Consider the following 20,549-nt stretch of genomic DNA (forward strand, 5'->3'; position numbering starts at 1 on the left):
ATTATTTTCTCTCATTACTAGGTCTGCCTGAAATTTGGTAAGCAGCTACCACGTGGATAGCAAAAGATACTCTAGGCCACCCTCAGATTAATAACATTTAATTTTTTTGCTGCCCCCGTAAGTCATTTTTCAGATAAAGATGTTGAGCTTTTGAAAATCATGAAAAACAAATTCTGGCATCCCTTTCTTTATCAGTATGGCCACCCTCGTTTATAAGATTTCAATGTTTTATTGCATTTTGCAATTAGTGGGAAATGGAAAACAAGGAGTGCCGATGATTAAAAGGACAGTGACCACAAAGACACAGAAAGTAAACCAGGGGGAATGCCGAAAGCATAACCTCTCAGCCTTAACCAGATGCTCATGGACTTGATGTTCAGGAGTGAAACAATAGCATAAAAGAAAGACCACACGGAACACTGAAAGTGCATCTCAGAAGGCTATGTCTGAGGGGTGAAAGGTAATTAAGAATTTTATAATTAGCTTGCTGGAAGGAGGAAGTCCCCTTGGACCGTGTCTGTCTGCTGTTTGACTATTGCATATTCACTTAACAATATCCGTACTCACTGGGGGCTGTTCAAGGCACAGTGAATATGTCAGATAAATGTTCCTGCCCTCAGTAGGCTGACACTATTTTTTTCTTGTTGTCAAATGATCTCTAAGTGAAATATTTTCTTTTGTAGTTCTGAACTACTTGGGTGTTCCACGGCTCCACTACGGATGTCATCTATGATGTCATGAGGTGGTGGCCGTCACCACTGCAGCGCACACACTGGGTAGTTAGTTCCCAGGACCTCCTTAGTGGTTCCAGGAGTTCTCTAGGAAAAGAGCAGTGCTGCATCTGTTGAGCAAGGTTGACAATCACATCAAAAGTGGTGTTTCTACTGTGGTTAATGTCTTTTGCTTCTGTCTCTTGGCTGTTCTTTGAGGCTTTGATAATCAGGGCACAGCCAGAAGGTACTAACTCAATCTGGGTCTGTCTGTTCTGAATGGTCAGTTTCAGTGTGATCCTCAGACCTTTCCAATCACTTTGGACGATGTCATCACCAACTTTTTTTGGATACAGACTCAGAAGACCAATCTTGGGGGCTAGGGCAGCTGTAGCACTGACTTCCCTTCTGGCACACCTCAGGTATACAACTTTGATTTTATTGGGTTCAGACTTCTGTGGCATGGTGGAGGCAACTGTGTAGAACGAACCCTGACTGAGGACAACTGAAGAAAGGTGCATCTAAGCCTTCTCTGAGCTGAAGGCTGAAAGACTGGATATCCTGACTCTCTATTTTAGAAAGCATTTTTGGGAATGTAGTGTATTCAAAAAAGGGGGTGGGGCTACAAATATTTAAAAGAATGGTCCATAATTTAGAAAAAGAAAGCCTAAATATAGTTAGTACTCTTTGCATTAACCTTTCATATGTGCCAAATAGAATGAGATTTTACTTCCAAAATCATCCCTCAAAAGGAGGGAGCTACATTTCATTCATCTCTTTCCAGTGTGAGACTAGAACCTTAACACTAAAAGAAGCAGTCCTTATCTTTATTTATCTTTGTAATCTTCACAGTGCCTAGCAGAATGTCTTAAAGTTAGCACACAACCAACAAATACTATCTGAGTTGAACTGAGTTTGCTGACTGGTTTTTCCCAGGCAAAAGCAGAGCACAGGTTTCTAACTTGCCAGCGAAACTCTGCAGAAGCACAAATGAGGCCCAGTAATGGTTCTTCTGATTTTTCAGGGGCTTGTATCAAAGGTTATATTACAGGTTGCTTCTCCCTGATCCTTGCCTTAGGGAGAGCACTTTCAGTTGACTTCCAACTTTATCCTAGCTGGCCCTCTTTTTCCTAAACTGTCCTGAACATCCTTTTCTACTCAGTCCATTTCTGCTAGGCAAGCGGAATCCTTCCAATTCCTTTCTCCATCCCTCCAGGGCTTTGCCCTCAGCCATGCGCAGCTGGGCTCCTTCTTAACCAGCACGCTGTAGCACTGTTTAAACACCAGATCATTTCTAAAGAGCTATACTCACTTCTATTTAAAAATTAAATATTTATTTAAAATTTTAAACCAGAAAAAGGTTCAAGCCTCCTTTCTATACTTAAGTATTCAAACAGTATTTAAGAAAGCAACTATATCTTTTCTTTTTAAATACTAGATGGTCATTCTGGCCTAGAGCTAGCAGAACACACAAGTTGTCCTCAACTAAGGACATTGAGGGATCTTGAGAGTGTGTGGCCCCTCAAGTCTCGTCCTCACAAGAGGCTCTCACTCTTCCATAGACCCTGGGTCACTAGCATCCACATCCAAAGAAACATAACTAGTACCTGAAGTGTCCAAATTCAAGGCCACAAAGTAGACTCACGGCTTAAATAAATGATAACAGTCAAGCATTTTGCGGAAGCTTCTGGGCAGTGAGTAGAAAAGCCCTCTATGGACCTTAGGCAGCAGGAATTGTGAAGGAGGAACTTGGAAAAGAAGATGGAGTATGAAAGAAAGATTCAAGATGCAATAGCTCAGGACCTTCTGAGTGACTTCAGAGACCTCCCTCCTAACTCAGGTTATCACCTTAACTTTCAAGAAGGCCTACAAGAGTTGAACCCCACACATCTTGCTTTCATCCAACCACACCATTAATTGTCACATACTTGTTCCTGATTATAAAAGGACTGCAGGCATATTACAAGCAATTTGGAAAAGAGAAAAGGGGGAGAAAACATCTATAATCTTATTACTCTTGCCAGTCTATTTTTTTTTCTTCTTTTTTTTGAAAGAAGGGGAGACAGGCAGGGAGAGAGATAAGCATCAACTTGCAGTTGAGTCACTTCAGTTGTTCACTGATTGCTTCTCATATGTGCCTTGACTGGGGGGCTCCAGCCGGGCCAGTGACCCCTTGCTCAAGCCAGTGACCTTTGGGTTCAAGACAGCAACCATGGGATTATGTTGAAGATCCCAAGCTCAAGCCAGCAACCCCGTGCTCATGCTGGTGAGCCTTCACTCAAGCCAGATAAGACTGTACTCAAGCCGGAAACCTTTAGAAGCTGTATACAAGTTTATGCTTAATTTAAAAATAAATAGTATTTTGATTTGTATTCTTTTTTTTTTTTGTATTTTTCTGAAGCTGGAAATGGGGAGGCAGTCAGACAGACTCCCACATGCGCCCGACCGGGATCCACCTGGCATGCCCACCAGGGGGCATTGCTATGCTGCAACCAGAGCCATTCTAGCACCTGAGGCAGAGGCCACAGAGCCATCCTCAGCGCCCAGGCAAACTCTGCTCCAATGGAGCCTTGGCTGCAGGAGGGGAAGAGAGAGACAGAGAGGAAGGAGAGGGGGAGGAGTGGAGAAGCAGATGGGCGCTTCTCCTGTGTGCCCTGGCCGGGAATCGAACCTGGGACTCCCGCACGCCAGGCCGACACTCTACCACTGAGCCAAACGGCCAGGGCCATGATTTGTATTCTTATTATCAAAGTAATGCACCATGTAGGTGAAAAATGCAGAAGATACAGAAAAATGTATAAAATAAAAGTTTCCCAAGGCCCTGGCCGGTTGGCTCAGTGCTCAGTGGTAGAGCGTCGGCCTGGCGTGCGGGAGTCCCTGGTTAGATTCCTGGCCAGGGCACACAGGAGAAGCGCCCATCTGCATCTCCACCCCTCCACCTCTCCTTCCTCTCTGTCTCTCTCTTCCCCTCCCACAGCCAAAGCTCCATTGGAGCAGAGTCTGCCTGGGTGCTGAGGATGGCTCTGTGGCCTCTGCCTCAGGTGCTAGAATGGCTCTGGTTGTGGCAGAGCAACGCCCCAGATGGGCAGAGCATCGCCCCCTGGTGGGCATGCCGGGTGGATCCTGGTCGGGCGCATGCGGGAGTCTGACTGCCTCCCCATTTCCAACTTAAGCAAAATACAAAAAATAAAAAATAAAAATAAAAATAAATAAATAAATAAAAGTTTCCCAAAGTCCCATCACCCAGTTATTATTAACGCTTCACTGGGTTTCCTTCCAGTTCATTTTCTATCCATATATTATATACTAAATATAACTTATGAACACATTGTTTTTTAAAAACAAAATTTAGATAGTAGAGTATGTACTGCTTTATATCCCACTTAATATAAAACATCTGTCATTAAAAAAAATCTGTCATTATACAGTCATGACAATTAATAACTTGGTAATGGTCTATTAAGGATTTCTCAAAATTATTTAGACATTATCTTACTGGCTTTTGAGATCACCTCCAATTTTTTCAGTTACAAATACTGTCACACTGAACATCTTTCTGCTTTCAGTTTTTTCATATTTTGAATTATTTCTTTAGGATAAATTCCCAGAAGTAGAAATAAAGGGTAAAAAAGGTAGAAACACTTTTATGATTTTTGACACACAGGCTGTTTTACAAAAGGTTGTTATGATTTAGCAATAATTTAAGAATAGAAAAAATGGAACTCTGCTTCGACGTGTATTTCTCTGCTACTAGTGAGGCTAAATACCCACATCTGTGAACCAATTCTACTTCCTCTTTTTCAGATAGATTGTCAGTTAGCCAGGTAGATAGTTCACCTTCTTTGACTATCATCTGCTGGGTCTTAGAGAGAATCTAACTCTTTCCCTCTCACCAGCTGTGATTATTTTCCCCAACCTGTCTATTGTTGGCCCTGTAATTTTGGTCGGTCATTCTCTTCTTAAACACTTGTGTCTTAGCTTCTGGCCGTACCACTGTATTCAGTCTTTTCTCTAGAATCAGACACATTTACTGAGCACACTGATCAGACACTGAGCCAGGTTTCCCACACATGTTTTCATTAAAAGCAATTTAATTATTCTGTTTGCCTAGACCTCATCCTTCTGTGTTCCTGGAAGGTCCAACATTGTTGCATACCTCTGTTCTTCCTCTACCTCTTTTGTTCTTTCTGCATTTTCTTTGTTGATTCCTCTTCTTTTCCAGCCCCTTAATAACAGATAACCCCCAAATTCTGCCTTTACCAGACTGTTAATCCTTCATGTGCTTTGGATTCAAGTGGGCAAAAGAGAGTACTATCAAAATTCAGATTCTAGCCTGACCTGTGGTGTCACAGTACATAGAGCTTCAACCTAGAACGCTGAAGTCACCGGCTCAAAACCCTGGGCTTGCCTGGACAAGGCACATACAAGGCTCCTCATTCCCATTCTCTCTAACCCCGCTCTAAAAATCAATCTCTCAATTAATCAGAAAATCTTAAAACTCAGATTCTACCTCCCACCCAAGGCTTCCTGAATCTGAATTCTAGGTTAGACCCTGGAATGTGCATATTTTTAATTAGCTCCTTTTGTGCTAATCACCCTTTGCTTCCGCCATACAGAAGGTACTGAAGTCCCCAGAACCATCATCCTGATCACACTTTTGAATCTTCACAGATGCTATTCCCTCTGAGCTTCTGGACGATGCTAACCAACCGAGCTATCTGGCCAGGGCCATGCTATTCCCTCTGTAGGGAATATTCTTTCTCCTCTTCTCTCCTTAATCTGGCAAAATCCAACTAATCCTTCAAACTTAGTTCATGGGCCATCTCCTTCAGGCAAATTTCCTGTTCTGAGCCCCTAGCGCCTGCCGATGCACACCTCCCTCCCTTACCTTACCAGGCTGCAGCAGGCGGTTTCCCTGTCTCTCTCCCACTGTTACACTTACAGGGTGGGCTGTGTCACTGCCTTCTCAACTCCTGAGGCACAGAATTGGCTGAGTGAGTGAACTCATGTGATTCACTCACGCAAGTCCCCATTTCATGTCCAGTGCTGACCTCCTTCCTGCAATCCACCAGGTATTTCCCAGCACCTTTAAAGATCTCTACACCCAGATCTCCACCTGTCTCTCAATTTCAATATGGTCAAAACAAAACTTCTCCATCGAAGCCAGGCACTTCTTCACAACTACTCCCATTTCTAGTAGAGGCACTACCAATTCTTTCAACATTCAAGAACTTTGAAATTATCTTTCATGGATCCTTCTTCAATCGCCCTTTCTTTCACACACCTCTAACCAGAGCTAGTATCTAGTCAGACCCCAGCATTCATAGGTACAGCTACACCAATAACCTGAGGGCGACACCTATTCTGATTTGTTGGTGCCTATACTCTCCAGTGGGCATTTTGAATATTAACCCTTCCTATTTCTAATCACATTAACCCTTCCTATTTCTAATCACATTAACCCTTCCTATTTCCAATCACTTATTCTTCACCCTGCACCCAGATTATAACAAATCCTAATTGATACCTCCATGTCTAGTTTCTACTCTTCTATTCATCCTTACACTCTTAGCCAAAATTTTCAAAAACATCACTCTTACCATAGCTTCTCTGCTCAGTGGCCTTGAGTGTTCATTTTCTGTGGTCTAACATATAAACTTCCAACTCCTCTGCCAGCCCAGACCAATCCAGCTGTAGTTTTGACATCCCTCTACCACAAACCCCATGGTTCCAGCTGAGCAGAAAACATTAGTATGGATAACAGTACCATAAACATATTTTTTGTTGTTCTCACAATATAGTAAAGAAAACATGTGTACAGAGTAAAAAAACAGAAGGTGTGTTCCCCTACTCTGTTCTCCTACAGCCAATTACTGACTTGGTTCCAATCTTCCCACACCCTTAAGCTTTCTCTAACAAGCTTTTCCCCAGAAGCTTCTTGAACTGAACCATCTCACGTAGGATCTGGTACCACATACCATTTAGTGCTCAGCAGATTCCAGGTATGTCCATTTTCATTAACCTCACAACTTCCTAAAGCTAGGTGAAAACACCACCTCTTGCTAAAGCATCACTCCTAGACCTCTTGTGGGCCTGGAACTGAGTGTGACACTAGGCTAGGTAGGTGCTCACTAAATGCTTTGTAAAGGTTGACTGAGTCTAGCTTCTTCCCCAAACAGAAATATGCAAAACCTCTCTTCAACAAACCCTGCCACCTTTCCTATCTTATCTCCAGCCATCTAGCTCACGTCCCTGTAACAGGGGGTGCAGAAGGGAGTGCTGCTGGTCAACCTCAGTTCCATGGGAGCAGGTGTATGAGGAGCCCAAGCTCCCCTCCTTGGGGCAGAAGCACACAGAAGCAGGCACGCAGAGAATGACAGAAGAGGAAGGGGTGGGGAGAAGGAAATGGGGCACGCGTGTGTATCTCAGAGGGGACATAAGATCCTGGGGAAAGGCCTAATATAAACTTTGTTGGAATTTAAAGGTTTGGATAATTTCACAGTTTGAAATTCTCCATGGAGTAAGTTGGTAGGCTTCAATATAACATGAACTCCTAACCAATGCCCTAGCCCAGGACCCTTTCTGTCCCCAAAGCATCTACAGAATACCTTAGGCCCTGTGAGGGCCCCCAGCCACCTCTCCTCTACCTTGGCCAAGGTACTACTCACACTAGGGTTTCCTGCTGGTCCCTGCAGGCCCCTATTCCCTCCTCTTTCCCTGACCCCACAGGAAAAGCTCCCTTCCCCAGTGGGAACAAGCTGTGATGCACCATGTTCCTCACCTGTTTCTGAGGGGCCTATGCCTCGAGACAGTCTAAGATACTTTCACTTAGTGGTATCTGGGCTGGGTTCTGGAAGTGCTTGGAGATAAGGAAAGACCAAAAGGACAGTGGCTTCAGGTTCAAAGCCCCATACCGAGTCAACCAGGCAAACTTTGCTTTTATTTGATAAAAAAGGGTTTGTGCTTTAAAAAGAAAAAGAAATTAACCAAATGACTAAAAACACCAGAGTCAAGCCCTGGGAATGAGGCGCCTGTCCGGAGGTCAAGCTCAGGATTCAACTCTAGTAAACTATAATTTGGATCACTTCCCCTGAGTCTTTCCAATCAGGTAGGGTGAGGAGAAACACATCTCCCTTCTGCCCTCTCAGGCCAGTGGAACCTGCTGTTCTGAGCACAAAGGCTTCCAGTTTAAAGCAGAAAAGCAAGGATAGGAAGGTTCCCAGGGAAAGGCGGAACAGGTGGCAAGAATTCCCGCACATGACTGCAGTGGAGAGAGGCCAGTCTCGGGCTGGAAGGGTGGAGACACCTACCTTGACACCACCATCCGACTTCTTGTTCAATAGGCTTTTGGCAGCTGTGAAAACAAAGAGGAAAATCAAGTCCCTTGCATTGTACTCTTTCTTCAACCTGACATCTGGCAGATGGATCCACAAGAGACTGCTGTGTCTGAAGAAGGGGCCAGGGGTCTCCTGAAACCCCTGGAAACAAAGCCCTGCCTGGTGGCCCCAAAGCACGAAGGACATCTCAAGCAGCGTCAGACCCTCAGGGTGGCACCCCAGGATCTCCTCTGCCAGGGAAGAGGGCTCAGCAGAAACAGGGGCACACTGTGCTTAGGAGGAGAAACCACATTCAGTACTGGAGCTGCCTGGGGCATTGGAAACTCTGCCTTCGACAGCATCCACCCAGGCCTGGAAGCAGAGTGCCAGGGTGAAAGGTGAGGGCTCCGTCCCTACACGCCATGGAGATTCTCAGGATGGCCAAGCTGGAAGGATGCAAGACATCTCCTGAGTGTTCTCAAGAAACGAGAGTGTCACAGTTCACGAAGGAGACCAGACGTGAGGACAGACAGACACAGACACAGAGACCAGGACCACCTACAGGAGGGTTTTGCCAGGGGGTGAAGCCTTGACTGGGCAGTTCCTTACCAGGTTTACTGGGTCCTGTCTGCCACCCTTTCCTCAGAGTCTATCTCTGAACCCACTGAGCAGAAGGACTGGGCAGAATAACAAAGTATTAAACAGATTCTAGCCAGTACAGTGTGAGCTCTGTGCAGGAAGGCTGGTAGCAGACATTGGATGGGAGAATCTGGGAGGCATGAGGAGATGGGAATCAGCCCAACTGTCTGATCCACTGGACTTCACTGGGTTTGCATCTTAGTTCTACCACTTGCTAGCTGTGTGATCTAGAATGAGTTACTCAACCTTTCTGAACCTCCTTTTGTAAATTTTTAATTTACAAAATGGAATAAAACAGGGCCTGGGTCACAGCACAGTGATGGGGATCCAATGGGATCATGCATGGAAAGCACGAAGCAGAGTGCTGGGCATGCAGCAGATACTCAGGAAGTGTTAGCTGCTTCACTGCTGCTGCTGCCGCTCTCGCCTTCAGGCGGTCATCCAGACACAGCCAGGTCCATTTCTCTACGGTAAGAATAGGGGTCCTTCCATCATAAGAATTCTGACCCCCCAAAATGGCCTTTGGTTCTACCTCTAGTCATACTGGAACGATTCAAAAGTTATGTTTTTAACGTATTTACTATACTATGTTTGACCACCTACTGTGTTAAGTGCTTTACATATATGAGAGTCTCAATTCCAACTGCCCATTGGAATCACTTGGGTAGTTTGAAGAATGCTTATGCCTATCCCATGCCCTTACGAGTCTGATTTTATTTGTCTGGGGTGGAATTTCAGCATCAGGCAGGGTCGAGAGCCTTCCACATACATGACCTTAGTCATCACCATATTTGTTAGCCCCGCTGGAGAGATGAGAACACTAAGGCTGGGAGAGCTGACACGGCTTGCTCAGGGTGTGGCAGGGCTAGGATCCAAACCCAGGGACGCTGTCTCGGCAGCTTCTGCACTCGATAGCCTTTCAGACTGACGGCCTGAAACGCCAGACTTCACCATTTTGAGGGGCGTGGCTCCCTCTGTGGGGTTTCCAACAGTGCGGATGAAGCCTTCTCCTGGAGCCCCAGGAATGTGGCTGGGCTCACCTTTCGCCGCAGCCCTCCCAGGGAGGCCGGGCTCTCAGGCCACCTGGAGGAAAGCCTCCTGCTGCCCAGCTCCATGTCCCCAGGCTATTGCCTCCTGAGAGTTGGCAAGCGCCCAGCATGCATGGCTGGTTAGGGAGCTCTGTAACACCAAGGCGCTCGCAGATGCCAAGTTAGGTGGTCCATCCGGCATGCCCATCTCAGCCCGCAAGCATGGGACTCGCCTCCCTGGTGAGTGGGCCTGGCATGCTGGCCCTCCTGGTGGGGTGGCAGGGAGGCGAGGCAGGCGGTCGGGGAGGACTCATGCCACGTACCTTGCCCGGCCAGGCCGGCGGCGCTCGCGGCAGGCGAGGCGGGGGCGGAGCTCTGCCTGCCAACTGAGGGGATACAGTCTCTCAGTGCACAGAGCCTCCGCAAAGGCACGGGGGCGACAGCAGCGAGCATGCCCCAGCGAGGCGCAGGAACCGCTGGCCGCCCGCCCGCGCGCAGCAGGGCCCAGGCGGCGTGGCCAAGCCAGCCAGCTGGGGGAGCGCAGGTGCCGGGGGCAGGCTGAGGAGCAGGAGCAGCCAGCCCTGCAGCAGTCTGGGGACCTGAGAGGACTGGGCTCAGAAGGGCCGTGGGGAAGGCCCCGGCTCCACTTCGTGGAATGGCTTCAGCACCTATCCTGCGACCACCTCAGAGGACGGTCTGGGGAAAAGCCTGACTTGGTGAAAGGCAGTGTCCTTTCGGAGGTAGTCCAGCCCTGGCGTAAGCGTAAGGCTGTGAGGAAACTGAGCCCCACATTCTGGCCTTCCTCCCTCGGGGATTTAAATGAGGACATTTTCAGAGAGCCCAGAACAGAGGCAGCCCTTTCCTCTGGCCACATTTCAAACAGTAGAGAGACTGGTACTCAGAACTACGAAGGGCCCACGGCCCATGTGCAGCTAAGGTCACTGACGCTCCACAGCCCCTTCTTTAGAGACAGGCCGCTTTCCCTCTTTTAGGCATGGAGTCAGGGAGGCCGTGTTTCTCGGCCTGTGTTTCAGTGTTCCGAGGGTAAAGGTACCCAAGAAACAAGGCCCCAGAAGGAAAACAAAGGCTGCTGAAGCAACACATTCAGGAAGCCCCGATTTCACCATTAGCCAACTGCTACAGCTCTGGGCTGAACTACACCCCTGTCCGGGATCAACTCAGAAAAGAGCCTAGCTCACTACTAAAGAAACACACAGGTAACCCCTTTGAGTCTACTTGTGCACACCTCTTTCTGCAGAAGCTTCTAGAGATAGGCTCTGTCCTCACCTGGCCCAGAGTCAGGGCAGAAGAGGTCATCCTGGAGAGCTTGCGGTATTTTTTTCCTTTCTTTGTCTCCTCTGACCCAGGGCAAAGTAAATACAAAGGCCAGATGAGGTCTGGGCAGCAAGGACAGGAGGCTCTTTAGGGACTAGTGAAGGTGCTTTGTTCTTACAGAGACCGATTTCCTGACCAGGTCACTGAATTCCTGAACTGGGTGGGGAGAGGCTGAGCAGAGGCCTGAGGCCATGGGATGGGGCACATGCTACTATCTCCCAGGAGCTGTCTTCACATTTCTTCCACTAAGAAAGAGAACAGATCACCATGGTAGGGTCAGCACAGGAATGCTTGTGAGCATCCTAAAGAAAGGTTCTTAAACTGAGAAAGTAGAAGCTGCAAGTAATTAGAAAAAGCACGATGTGGGACTTCTGCTCCATCCCTGCTGGAGGCAGCCAACGGTGCTCTCCTGCTTGCATCTGTGAGAGGTAAGTCCAGAACCACAGACTGCCCCTTGTGGGTGTCCACAGCACAACAACAAGCCCCAAACCAGGGTCAAGGGGATGGCCTGAGGAGGGACATTTCCCAGCTCACTCTCCAGTCCCAAGTCCTTGAGGCTCTCACTCGGGCTAGGGCTCATGAGGCCCCATGTCCCCTCACCGGCAGCTTCCTCAGAGCCAGGGCTTTAGGTTACCCGGAACCAACACGGACGAGGCCACTGGGACTCCAGCTCAAGGGAGCAGCCTCTGTCCAGAGCGGCTGCTACCCAAACCTCCCATACAACCTCCTCTACAGAGCAGTGTAGAAGGAAAGCAAGGGAGCAAGTCTGGTTATAAGAACGAGAGAAGGGGGTCTTGAACCAAAACAGTGGGGCTGGAGGTCAGGGTGAGGAAAAAGGCAAGCAGAGAAGAGAACTTCCATCTTCAGTTAGTCCTGACATTAATTGTTTTTTTTAACAGAAAAGCCACTGTGCTTCCCCATTGAGAGCAAACAGTGACGGAGGTGGGGGCCAGGTGGGGAGGAGGTAGAATGTCTTGCAACTTAAAAAGAAATGTCAAGTGCAATTTACAAGTTACTGGTCCCAACTTTCTCAATTCCTCATGCAAACATAAGCAGGTTTCTTCAACTCCATCCCGCTAGTCTTTATTTCTTCACTGTAACAGTGACTACCACAGAGAATATTTTAAGCATAATTGCTGTAAAAGGTTTCAACATCTGAAACAATTTCTATTAGTCACCTCTACTTGGACACAATGAAGTCGAGATCATCCAAGTCTGCAAATTACTGGTGGTAACTGAGGAGATTCACTGCATTTCATCTCTTTCTTTTCCTTAGCCCATCTTCCAACACTCCAGAGATGGGCTCACACCTGAAACTGCTGAGAGTTCTTCAGAGAATTAAATAAGAATTCCCAGGGAAAAGCTAAATGGAAGGCTAGGCAGGCTACTCCTTGGGAGATTCCAGGGAACAGAGCTCATAAAGTGGAACCCAAGTAAATCTCCCAGAATACCAGGCTCTAGGACCCAGAAGCAGCAGCAGGATCCTCATCGTCACGGTCGAGGTGTTGCCTGAGACACCCAGCGTTAGGACCGCAGGGTACGGCAACACTCTGTTCTGACCCACTCACCTCAGTAGAATTAAAGTGCACGGCTGGGAGAACATACCTGAAAAGTTCCTGGAGACAAGCATGGTTGTGAGGATGGCACCCTAGGGAGAGAAGAGTGTCCTGTGAATTCAAATGGACCCGAAAAAAGCATCGCCTGGTCTCAGGCAGAGGGCAGGTATTGGCTAGAGCCTGAAGACACCAGGTCTCCGGGACTCCTACTATGTACAACTTTTATAGCTCAGCTCAGCCAGAAGGAAAGCTTCCTTCTGTGATGGGTCAGGGGGTACACTGTCAACAGGTATGATTTCAGGGCACTGGCAGCCTGGAAGGCAAGACTCACCTTCAGTTTTCTCCGGGCATTGAACTTGCGCAAACACTCCACAGTCTCCTGACGATGCATCATGGATGCCACTGTGGACCGTTGCTGGAAGTCAGAAAGATAGTCCTGTGAGCCCCCAGCCAGATTCTCTGACCCTCACCATAGTCCCAGCATGGATGGCCAAGCACTTAGCCACCCCAGAGTTGCTCAAAAGATAAAATGAGGTCATAGATATGAAAATGCTTTTAAATTAAAAACACTATCCAAAACTCAAGGTTATGTAAGGACAAGAATCTGAACATGAAAACACCATGCTGTCTGAGGAGGGTGCCCAGGAGAGTACTCTCATCCACTTCAGGAAACAGAGGCGAGGAACGGAGACAGTGCCCTGCACGCTGTGACCCTTGTGCACACACTCCTTCAGCAACTGTTACTGAGCACCTCCTGAGTTCAGACTCCGAGCCATGGGAAAGGCCGGGGTTCCTGCTCTCTCCACAGAACATTCCTTCCTTTCAGGGAACTCCTCTTAACAGATCCCTTCCAAGGCCTGAAGAAAGCTGTGATCCGAGAAGCTAAGGCTCTTTACCTTGAAGCATCAAATATTTTTTATCATTGTAGAAGGGGCTTTCCTTCACTGTATCACTGCTAACTTCCTTCCTCCTTAAACAGAGGCCATGGGGCATGATATACATCTCCGTGATGACTTAGGCTCAGCAATACAAGAATCAGCTACTGCACAGTACAGTACAGTGATGTCCTTGGAGGCCACTGAGATACACTGGATAGTGGAGGGTGGAGCCCGCAAAATGACCCCCAGAATATAATGTTTCCCAATTCTTTTTTTTAAAATTATTTATTTATTTATTCATTTTTAGAGGGGAGAGAGAGAGACGGAGAGGGAGAGAGAGGAGAGAGAGACAGAAAGAAGGGGGGAGGAGCTGGAAGCATCAACTCCCATATGTGCCTTGACCAGGCAAGCCCAGGGTTTCGAACCGGCGACCTCAGCATTTCCAGGGCGACGCTTTATCCACTGCGCCACCACAGGTCAGGCCCAATTCTTTTTTTTTTAAATATATATATTTTTAATTTTTTTATTTATTCATTTTAATGAAGAGAGAGAGAGAGAGAAGGGGGAAGGAGCAGGAAGCATCAACTCCCATATGTGCCTTGACCAGGCAAGCCCAGGGTTTTGAACCGGCAACCTCAGCATTCCAGGTCGACGCTTTATCCACTGTGCCACCACAGGTCAGGCCTGTTTCCCAATTCTTAAGTCTGCATTTTAAGTTGCTTACCACCTCCCTTTGCTGTTGCTGTCTTGACCAGCCTGCTAGACAAATAAATCTTACCACATGCAGCCTGGTGCCCACACCCCATAGGGCCACCCTGCAATCCTTCCCCTCATCTCACAGCTAGTCCCTTTCCTGGTTCCCAAAGCGGCTCTCCCAACCTTCTCTCTTAGTTTGCCTCCTCCTCCAGAGTGTACACTTCTCCACAAACAGAAAGGAGAACTCATCAAGAAAGAAGCTCAACTTCAGCCCCCCCCACCCCCCAGCTGACCTGCACCCACCTGCAACCTCATCACGGGTCTCAGCAGCATCATCCCTCACGTGCAGTGCTGACCCCTCAGCCTGGGCTTGGGAGCCCCTCTCTCTTTTAGCTAGCAAAACCTTTGCTTCCTCAATCAGTTTTAACCCTTTACTCCAGATTATACTCTGCTCTGCAGTCTATACCACTCGATTAACCTTCATACAACATCAGGGTGGTTAACTCTTTCATGGACTGGCACAAAATTTCTGGCGGACCAGCACTGGTCCACGGACCAGCGATTGAAAACCACTAGTCTATACATTATAGTTAAGACTCTCTTTAAACAAAAATTTAAAAACTCCCCTAACCCATCTATCTTCTTTAAGTAGCACCATTTCTTTCTCCCTTCAGCCCAGGGCTCTTCACCTCCCCCAAAACAGGCCTCTTCATTCTCTCACTCCACTGCCTCTAGTGGTACAATAAGGAAACAATGGCCTTTAACTAGTCAGAGCCAATGGATTCCTTTCTGTCTTTATCATGGACTCTCTGAAGCGTCTTATTACAGATGCTCCCTCACAGAGACTTCCCATTTCTTAGGTTTTCCTGCTCCTGCTCCTCCTCCAACGGAAGTTCTCATTCTCAGTCCCCTTGGCAGGCTCCTCTAGCTCTGTCATGAAATGCTGGTGTTTCGTGGCCATCTCTTCCCTTATTCAAGCTCACAGTACAAATCTGATTAGCAAAGTAACCCTCTCTTTCTACAGCCTCAACACTACCTATACCAGGGGTCCCCAAACTTTTTACACAGGGGGCCAGTTTACTGTCCCTCAGACCGTTGGGGACTATAAAAAAAAAACTATGAACAAATCCCTATGCACACTGCACATATCTTATTTTAAAGTAAAAAAACAAAACGGGAACAAATACAATATTTAAAATAAATAACAAGTAAATTTAAATCAACAAACTGACCAGTATTTCAATGGGAACTATGGTTCTGCTTTTGGCTAATGAGATGGTCAATGTCCAGATCCATATTTGTCACTGCTAGCCCTAACAAGTGATAGGACGCGCTTCCGGAGCCGTGACGCATACGTCCCACGTCACCTGAAGTAGTACTATACATGAGCGACCCCGTACTTTACTCCTCTCACTGACCACCAATGAAAGAGGTGCCCCTTCCGGAAGTGTGGTGGGCCGGATAAATGGTCTCAGGGGGCCGCATGTGGCCCGCAGGCCGTAGTTTGGGGACCCCTGACCTATACAGAAATGACTACAACTTGCATTTCCAATTTTTAACTTTTTTAAGCTCTAGGACCGTATTTCTAACTACCCACTGAATGCCTCAAGCTGGAGGTCCTCAGACACCAACCATACTCAATGTATACGAAACCATCCCATTTTCTTACAAAGCGGCTCTTCCTCTGGGTGTCTTCTGGGTCAGTGAAAGGCACAACCCTCCATCAGTTATCAAGTCAAAACATAACAGTCTTCATACAGCCTCCTCTCTCTACTCCGCAAATCCAAAAGGTTACTAACTTCTTTTGATTCTATCTCCAAAATATCTCAAAATGTCCTCTTCTTGCTACACCACCCACTACATCATTACCCTTAGCTGAGACCTCACCTGGTTTTGCTTAGACAATTAGGACAGCTTCCTGAGTTCTGTGCCCCCAGCCCCTTTCCATTTTAATTCTTTTCAACACAGCTTGCAAAGTGATCTTTATTAGTTACAAATGGTTCCCTATGTTTTCAGAATCAAATCTTAACTCCTTTGGCAGAAACTCGTAGGGATCCATTCTCTTGTATTTCTATAGTCATATTATAACCCAACTAACATTCCTTAAACTTGCTACAATTTCCCCAGGCCTCTCACCCTGGGCCAAGCTAACCCAGGTTATCAGCCTGTCTGCAGGTTATCAGCCTGAGGAACTCCTAGTCACCCGCCAAGAACCAGGACAGAGGTCACCTACCTCCTCCACCCAGCCTTCAGTAATACCATCACCTATCAGGGACAGTAGGTGTGCCAAAGCACTCATTAGATTCTTTTATGTACTTGTCACATTGCAGAATGGTTATCTGTTTGAATGCCTGTCTCCCTAGATAATCTCTGAGATCTTTGGGGAAAGGGACCATGCCTCATTCATCTTTGTATTTCCAGCACCCACATGGTGACCAACACCAAAGAGGTATTCAGTGAACACAGGAATAATAAACGCATCATGGTTGTCAGAAAGCCTAACTGTAGTAGACCCTCTGCTTTGCTTGAAAACAGACATTCCAGTTTGATAGAATTATATATGAAAACATAGAGTATATTAATCCACACTGACAGCCAGGGTTCTCCTATGGTGAACTTTATGATTGAACTTCAGGGTGCTCTTTTTCATTGTTGAGGCCTTTTTTCTTTCTGTTGAGTATTGTTTACACTTCCACTAGTTGTATTATAGTTGAAGTCTGAATATGCACCTTAAGTTTGGCAATTCACTTTGGGTTGTGCCAGCTGCTTCTCATCATCAACTACTTATTCTGCACAAGTCAACCTGAGCCCTCATTCAAGATCAGAACTAAATCACACCTGACCAGTGAGTGAGAGAGGGACAGGTAGAGGCCAGTTCGCTCCATCTGCCTCCCTGAATTCCTCCTGGTGACACTTACTGACCCTGGGCCCTATCCAGTCCCCCACCCTCTCAGGGCACAGAGGGATGACACTCCTGATCAACTTCACGTTGGGTGAAGACACTTACACAGACCCAGGGGTGCTTGAGAGCCTGGTCAGCCGTGATTCGTTTTGCAGGGTTTATGGTTAGCATTTGGTTGATCAAGTTCTTGGCTTCAGGGGTCACCGTGTCCCACTCTGGTGATGGGAACTAAGGAACAGAAACAGGGGGAGGAGGAATATAAAATTTGTGAGCTTCACACCCTGAAAGGTAGGCTCTATCTTCCCAGTTCCCATCAGTGGGATACTCTACACAACCTAAAGCTGCCTGCAGAGCCTGAGATGATGCCCAGGGTATCCCAGCACCTGTCACCTTAAAGCAGTGGTTCTCAAACTTTCTGAAGTCGGGGCGCATTCAAAATCCTACAAATAATTGTAGGCACACTATATACAAATTTCTGAAAAATATGTTATAATAATTAAGTCAAATATTAAAGAAAAAATATATAAAGTCCAAATGTGCTTTTATGGTAATTAAATGAAATAAATACAAAATTAAATTTATTCTGACATTAAAAAACATTTTTACGTTACATTTTTTGAGTTATGCTTTTTAGAATTCATAAAAAGGGTTAAAAAATTTAAAAATGACAAAAAGTTATCTTTTTATATATATAGATACATTCTTAGTAAGATTTAGTAAACTCAGAAGGTCCCGGTATGAATGTGTTAAGTTTTTTCATTCTTGTGTTTATGAGAAACATGAGCCTGATGTGTTCTAGTGATTTCTTCAATGTTTGGGCATATATTTGAAAGGCAAACTCTGATTTCCTCATCAATATATTGAAGAATTCTTCTTTTTACTGTTGTGTTGAGGATAGAAAATCCTAATTCACATAAATAGGATGTTGAAAATTGCAATAAAAGGTTCAAAGCTTTCTTAGATATTGCCACATATTCTTCTTCTATAGACATCCAAAAGGCTTCAAGAGACAATTTCTTATGTGTAATCATCAATCCAAAACCCCACCATACATATCATCTTAACTTTACACCAAACAAAGGATAGAAGAAACTTGCCTCCAGTCTTTCTGGGGAACATGGGGGGTAGTGTAAACAATCCAGCACCACAGCTTAATAGCCTTTTGCAACCTAATCAGGCAAGTGAGGTGGGGGGTTGGGCAGACTGTCAGCTTACAGCCAATTGCCCACACCTTTGTCCCCCAAAAATCTAAACTCCAAAAACCCTGTTGGTTTTTTGGTCCCCAACAGGCACATATTTCTCTGGAATACCATAGGGCGCACCTGAAAATCTTCTAGGGTGCACCAGTGCGCCCTGGTGTACACTTTGAGAACCACTGCCTTAAAGTCTAGGAAAGGAGGAGAGAGCAATCATGGTTAGAATGACAGAACCTGAGATCAGAGCAAGAAGGGGACTCCAACATCTGGTTCAGCCCTGTCTATCTACTAGGAGGAAGCAGTGATTCAGCAATGTACCCAAAGCCCCACTGCAGTGGAGGGAGCTGCCAGACTTCTCATCTCTATGTTAAGCAGCACACCACACCTCCATGCCCAAGGGTTTCAGTGGGCTGCTTGATTTTTACAGATACCAAGAATAGCTATGCTTAAAAGTTGCTCCCTGGAACAGTAGGTGGCAAGAATTGAGACCTGTATGTCTGTTCCTGGGTCCTCAAAGTCCCCAACCATCCTTGTATCGCACCCCCTCCCTTGGACAGAGCCCAAGGGGTAAAAACAAACCGGTGCTTACATCATAGGCTCCAGCCTTGATCTGCTGATATAGCTTGTGTTGATCCTCATCCCAGAAGGGAGGATATCCCACCAGGAGAATATACAGGATGACTCCTACAAGACAGGACAGAGGTCACTAGGGTGAGTCACCTACTTTGCTGAGGAATCAGCAAAGCCACACAGGGCTCAGAGCCACCCAAGGTCAAGGGCCACACCAGAGACAGGCGTGCACAGAGCCCATAACGCTGTGCCGCTGGCCCTCCCTGCTCTGCTTCCCTCCCCATGTACCAAGCCCCTCAGGGATTCCTTTAGGTACAACCCACCCTCTGAGGTGTGAGCAAATCCCTCTTCAAGGAGGATGTACTAGAATACAGAAAGTACTTGGGGAGGAGGGTGTGATGGGAACAGCCGTCCCAGGGGCACTAACTAGAGCAGACATCGTGATTTCACATGTACCAGACATCTGTGGGACCCGCAAAGAACAGCGATGCCTCTTTCTCGCTCGAAGTCAAGGGCCCTTAACACCGAAAAGCTGAGAGTGTGGAATGGGCTTACCGCAGGCCCAGATATCCACAGGTTTTCCATAGGGATCTTTCCTCAAGACCTCAGGGGACAAGTAACCTGGGGTGCCAGCAAAACCTGTAGCAGAAGAGAGGGCAGAGGCACACTGAACCCACTTCATCTCTCTTTAAATCTGCATTAGCAATCTCCCCAAGTCCCTTCTCACTTCTAATGCTTTTGCTATATAAACTCTCAGCACATGGGCAGCAAGAGATGACAGGCGCAGCTTCTTGCAGTGCCCGGAATCTAAATCAGAGGGCCAGTCCATGTGCCTACCAGGAACTCCCCGGCCTCCCTGGGGCAGCAAATGCAGTGCTGACAACAGCTAGACTCACTGTATTGAGTCACATAGGGCTAGTGGGGAGCTCTGCACCCTCCCTCTCCTCCAGTCTCTGAGGAGGCCAGGGCCATTAAGGGTCTGGCTTCTAGTTCTGAAAGAGGAAGGCACATCAGGAAGAGGAGGAAGGGTAGGGGCTGCATTCCAGGAAGACAGGGTCACTCTTACCAAACCAAGCCTGCTGTTCTCCCTGTACTTCGATGGCTAGGCCAAAATCAGCCAGCTTGACTGCAGCACCCTTGCATTTACTTGCCAGTAGCAGGTTCTCAGGCTGTATAAGGCAAAGATAGAGCCTTGTGAGGCACCCATCCCCAGGTCCAGAGGGGAGCTTAGTTTGGGTGGGCCCTCGCAGTACCACCATCTGGCACCAGGTGGCGGCAACACTTCACAAGCAGGAGGCCAAGGGGGAACTTGAGTATTACCTTCAGGTCCCGGTGGACAATGTCATGCTGGTGGATGTGGTTAACACTCTCCAGAATCTGATGTATACAGTGGCTACAAAAGCAGAAGAAAAAGAAATGTCAGGGCAAGGTTAAATCACCTCATTCACAACCACATGTTGTGGACTAAAGCATGTAACTGGATCACAGGTTCACAGAAAATCACTGAAAAGTACAGTTAGAACATTAAACTTTGGACATCATGTAGTTCAACCTATTTTACAGAAGAAGAAACTGAGTCCCAGGAAGATTAAGTGGTTTGTCCAGAGTCTCCCACTAGATAACAGCAAAGGAGCAACTAGAACAGGTTCTACCATGACCCCTAAAGGCCCAACACAACCCAGTTTGTTTCCAAGATACTGGAGACACCCCAGACCGCTGAGAA

At 46.9% G+C, this 20,549-nt stretch overlaps 1 protein-coding gene across 19 annotated transcripts in view; it reads right to left on the minus strand.

The window, feature by feature from the left end:
* CAMK2G (calcium/calmodulin dependent protein kinase II gamma) overlaps positions 1–20,549 on the minus strand; it is a 60,618-nt gene that overhangs the window by 13,815 nt on the left and 26,254 nt on the right. For 9 of the 19 annotated variants that reach the window (XM_066243419.1, XM_066243409.1, XM_066243413.1 and 6 more), the window contains 9 exons: positions 20,147–20,219; positions 19,893–19,995; positions 19,382–19,465; positions 18,846–18,940; positions 17,166–17,288; positions 12,916–12,999; positions 12,634–12,676; positions 10,017–10,079; positions 8,021–8,064 (listed from right to left, as the gene is read on the minus strand). In XM_066243419.1, the coding sequence (XP_066099516.1) occupies positions 8,021–8,064; positions 10,017–10,079; positions 12,634–12,676; positions 12,916–12,999; positions 17,166–17,288; positions 18,846–18,940; positions 19,382–19,465; positions 19,893–19,995; positions 20,147–20,219 (712 nt within the window). The remainder of the gene's footprint in view (positions 1–8,020; positions 8,065–10,016; positions 10,080–12,633; positions 12,677–12,915; positions 13,000–17,165; positions 17,289–18,845; positions 18,941–19,381; positions 19,466–19,892; positions 19,996–20,146; positions 20,220–20,549) is intronic. The other 10 variants (XM_066243421.1, XM_066243414.1, XM_066243422.1 and 7 more) reach the window with 2 other exon arrangements.

This window comes from Saccopteryx bilineata, chromosome 9 (genome assembly GCF_036850765.1).
Source record: "Saccopteryx bilineata isolate mSacBil1 chromosome 9, mSacBil1_pri_phased_curated, whole genome shotgun sequence".
NCBI lineage: Eukaryota > Metazoa > Chordata > Mammalia > Chiroptera > Emballonuridae > Saccopteryx > Saccopteryx bilineata.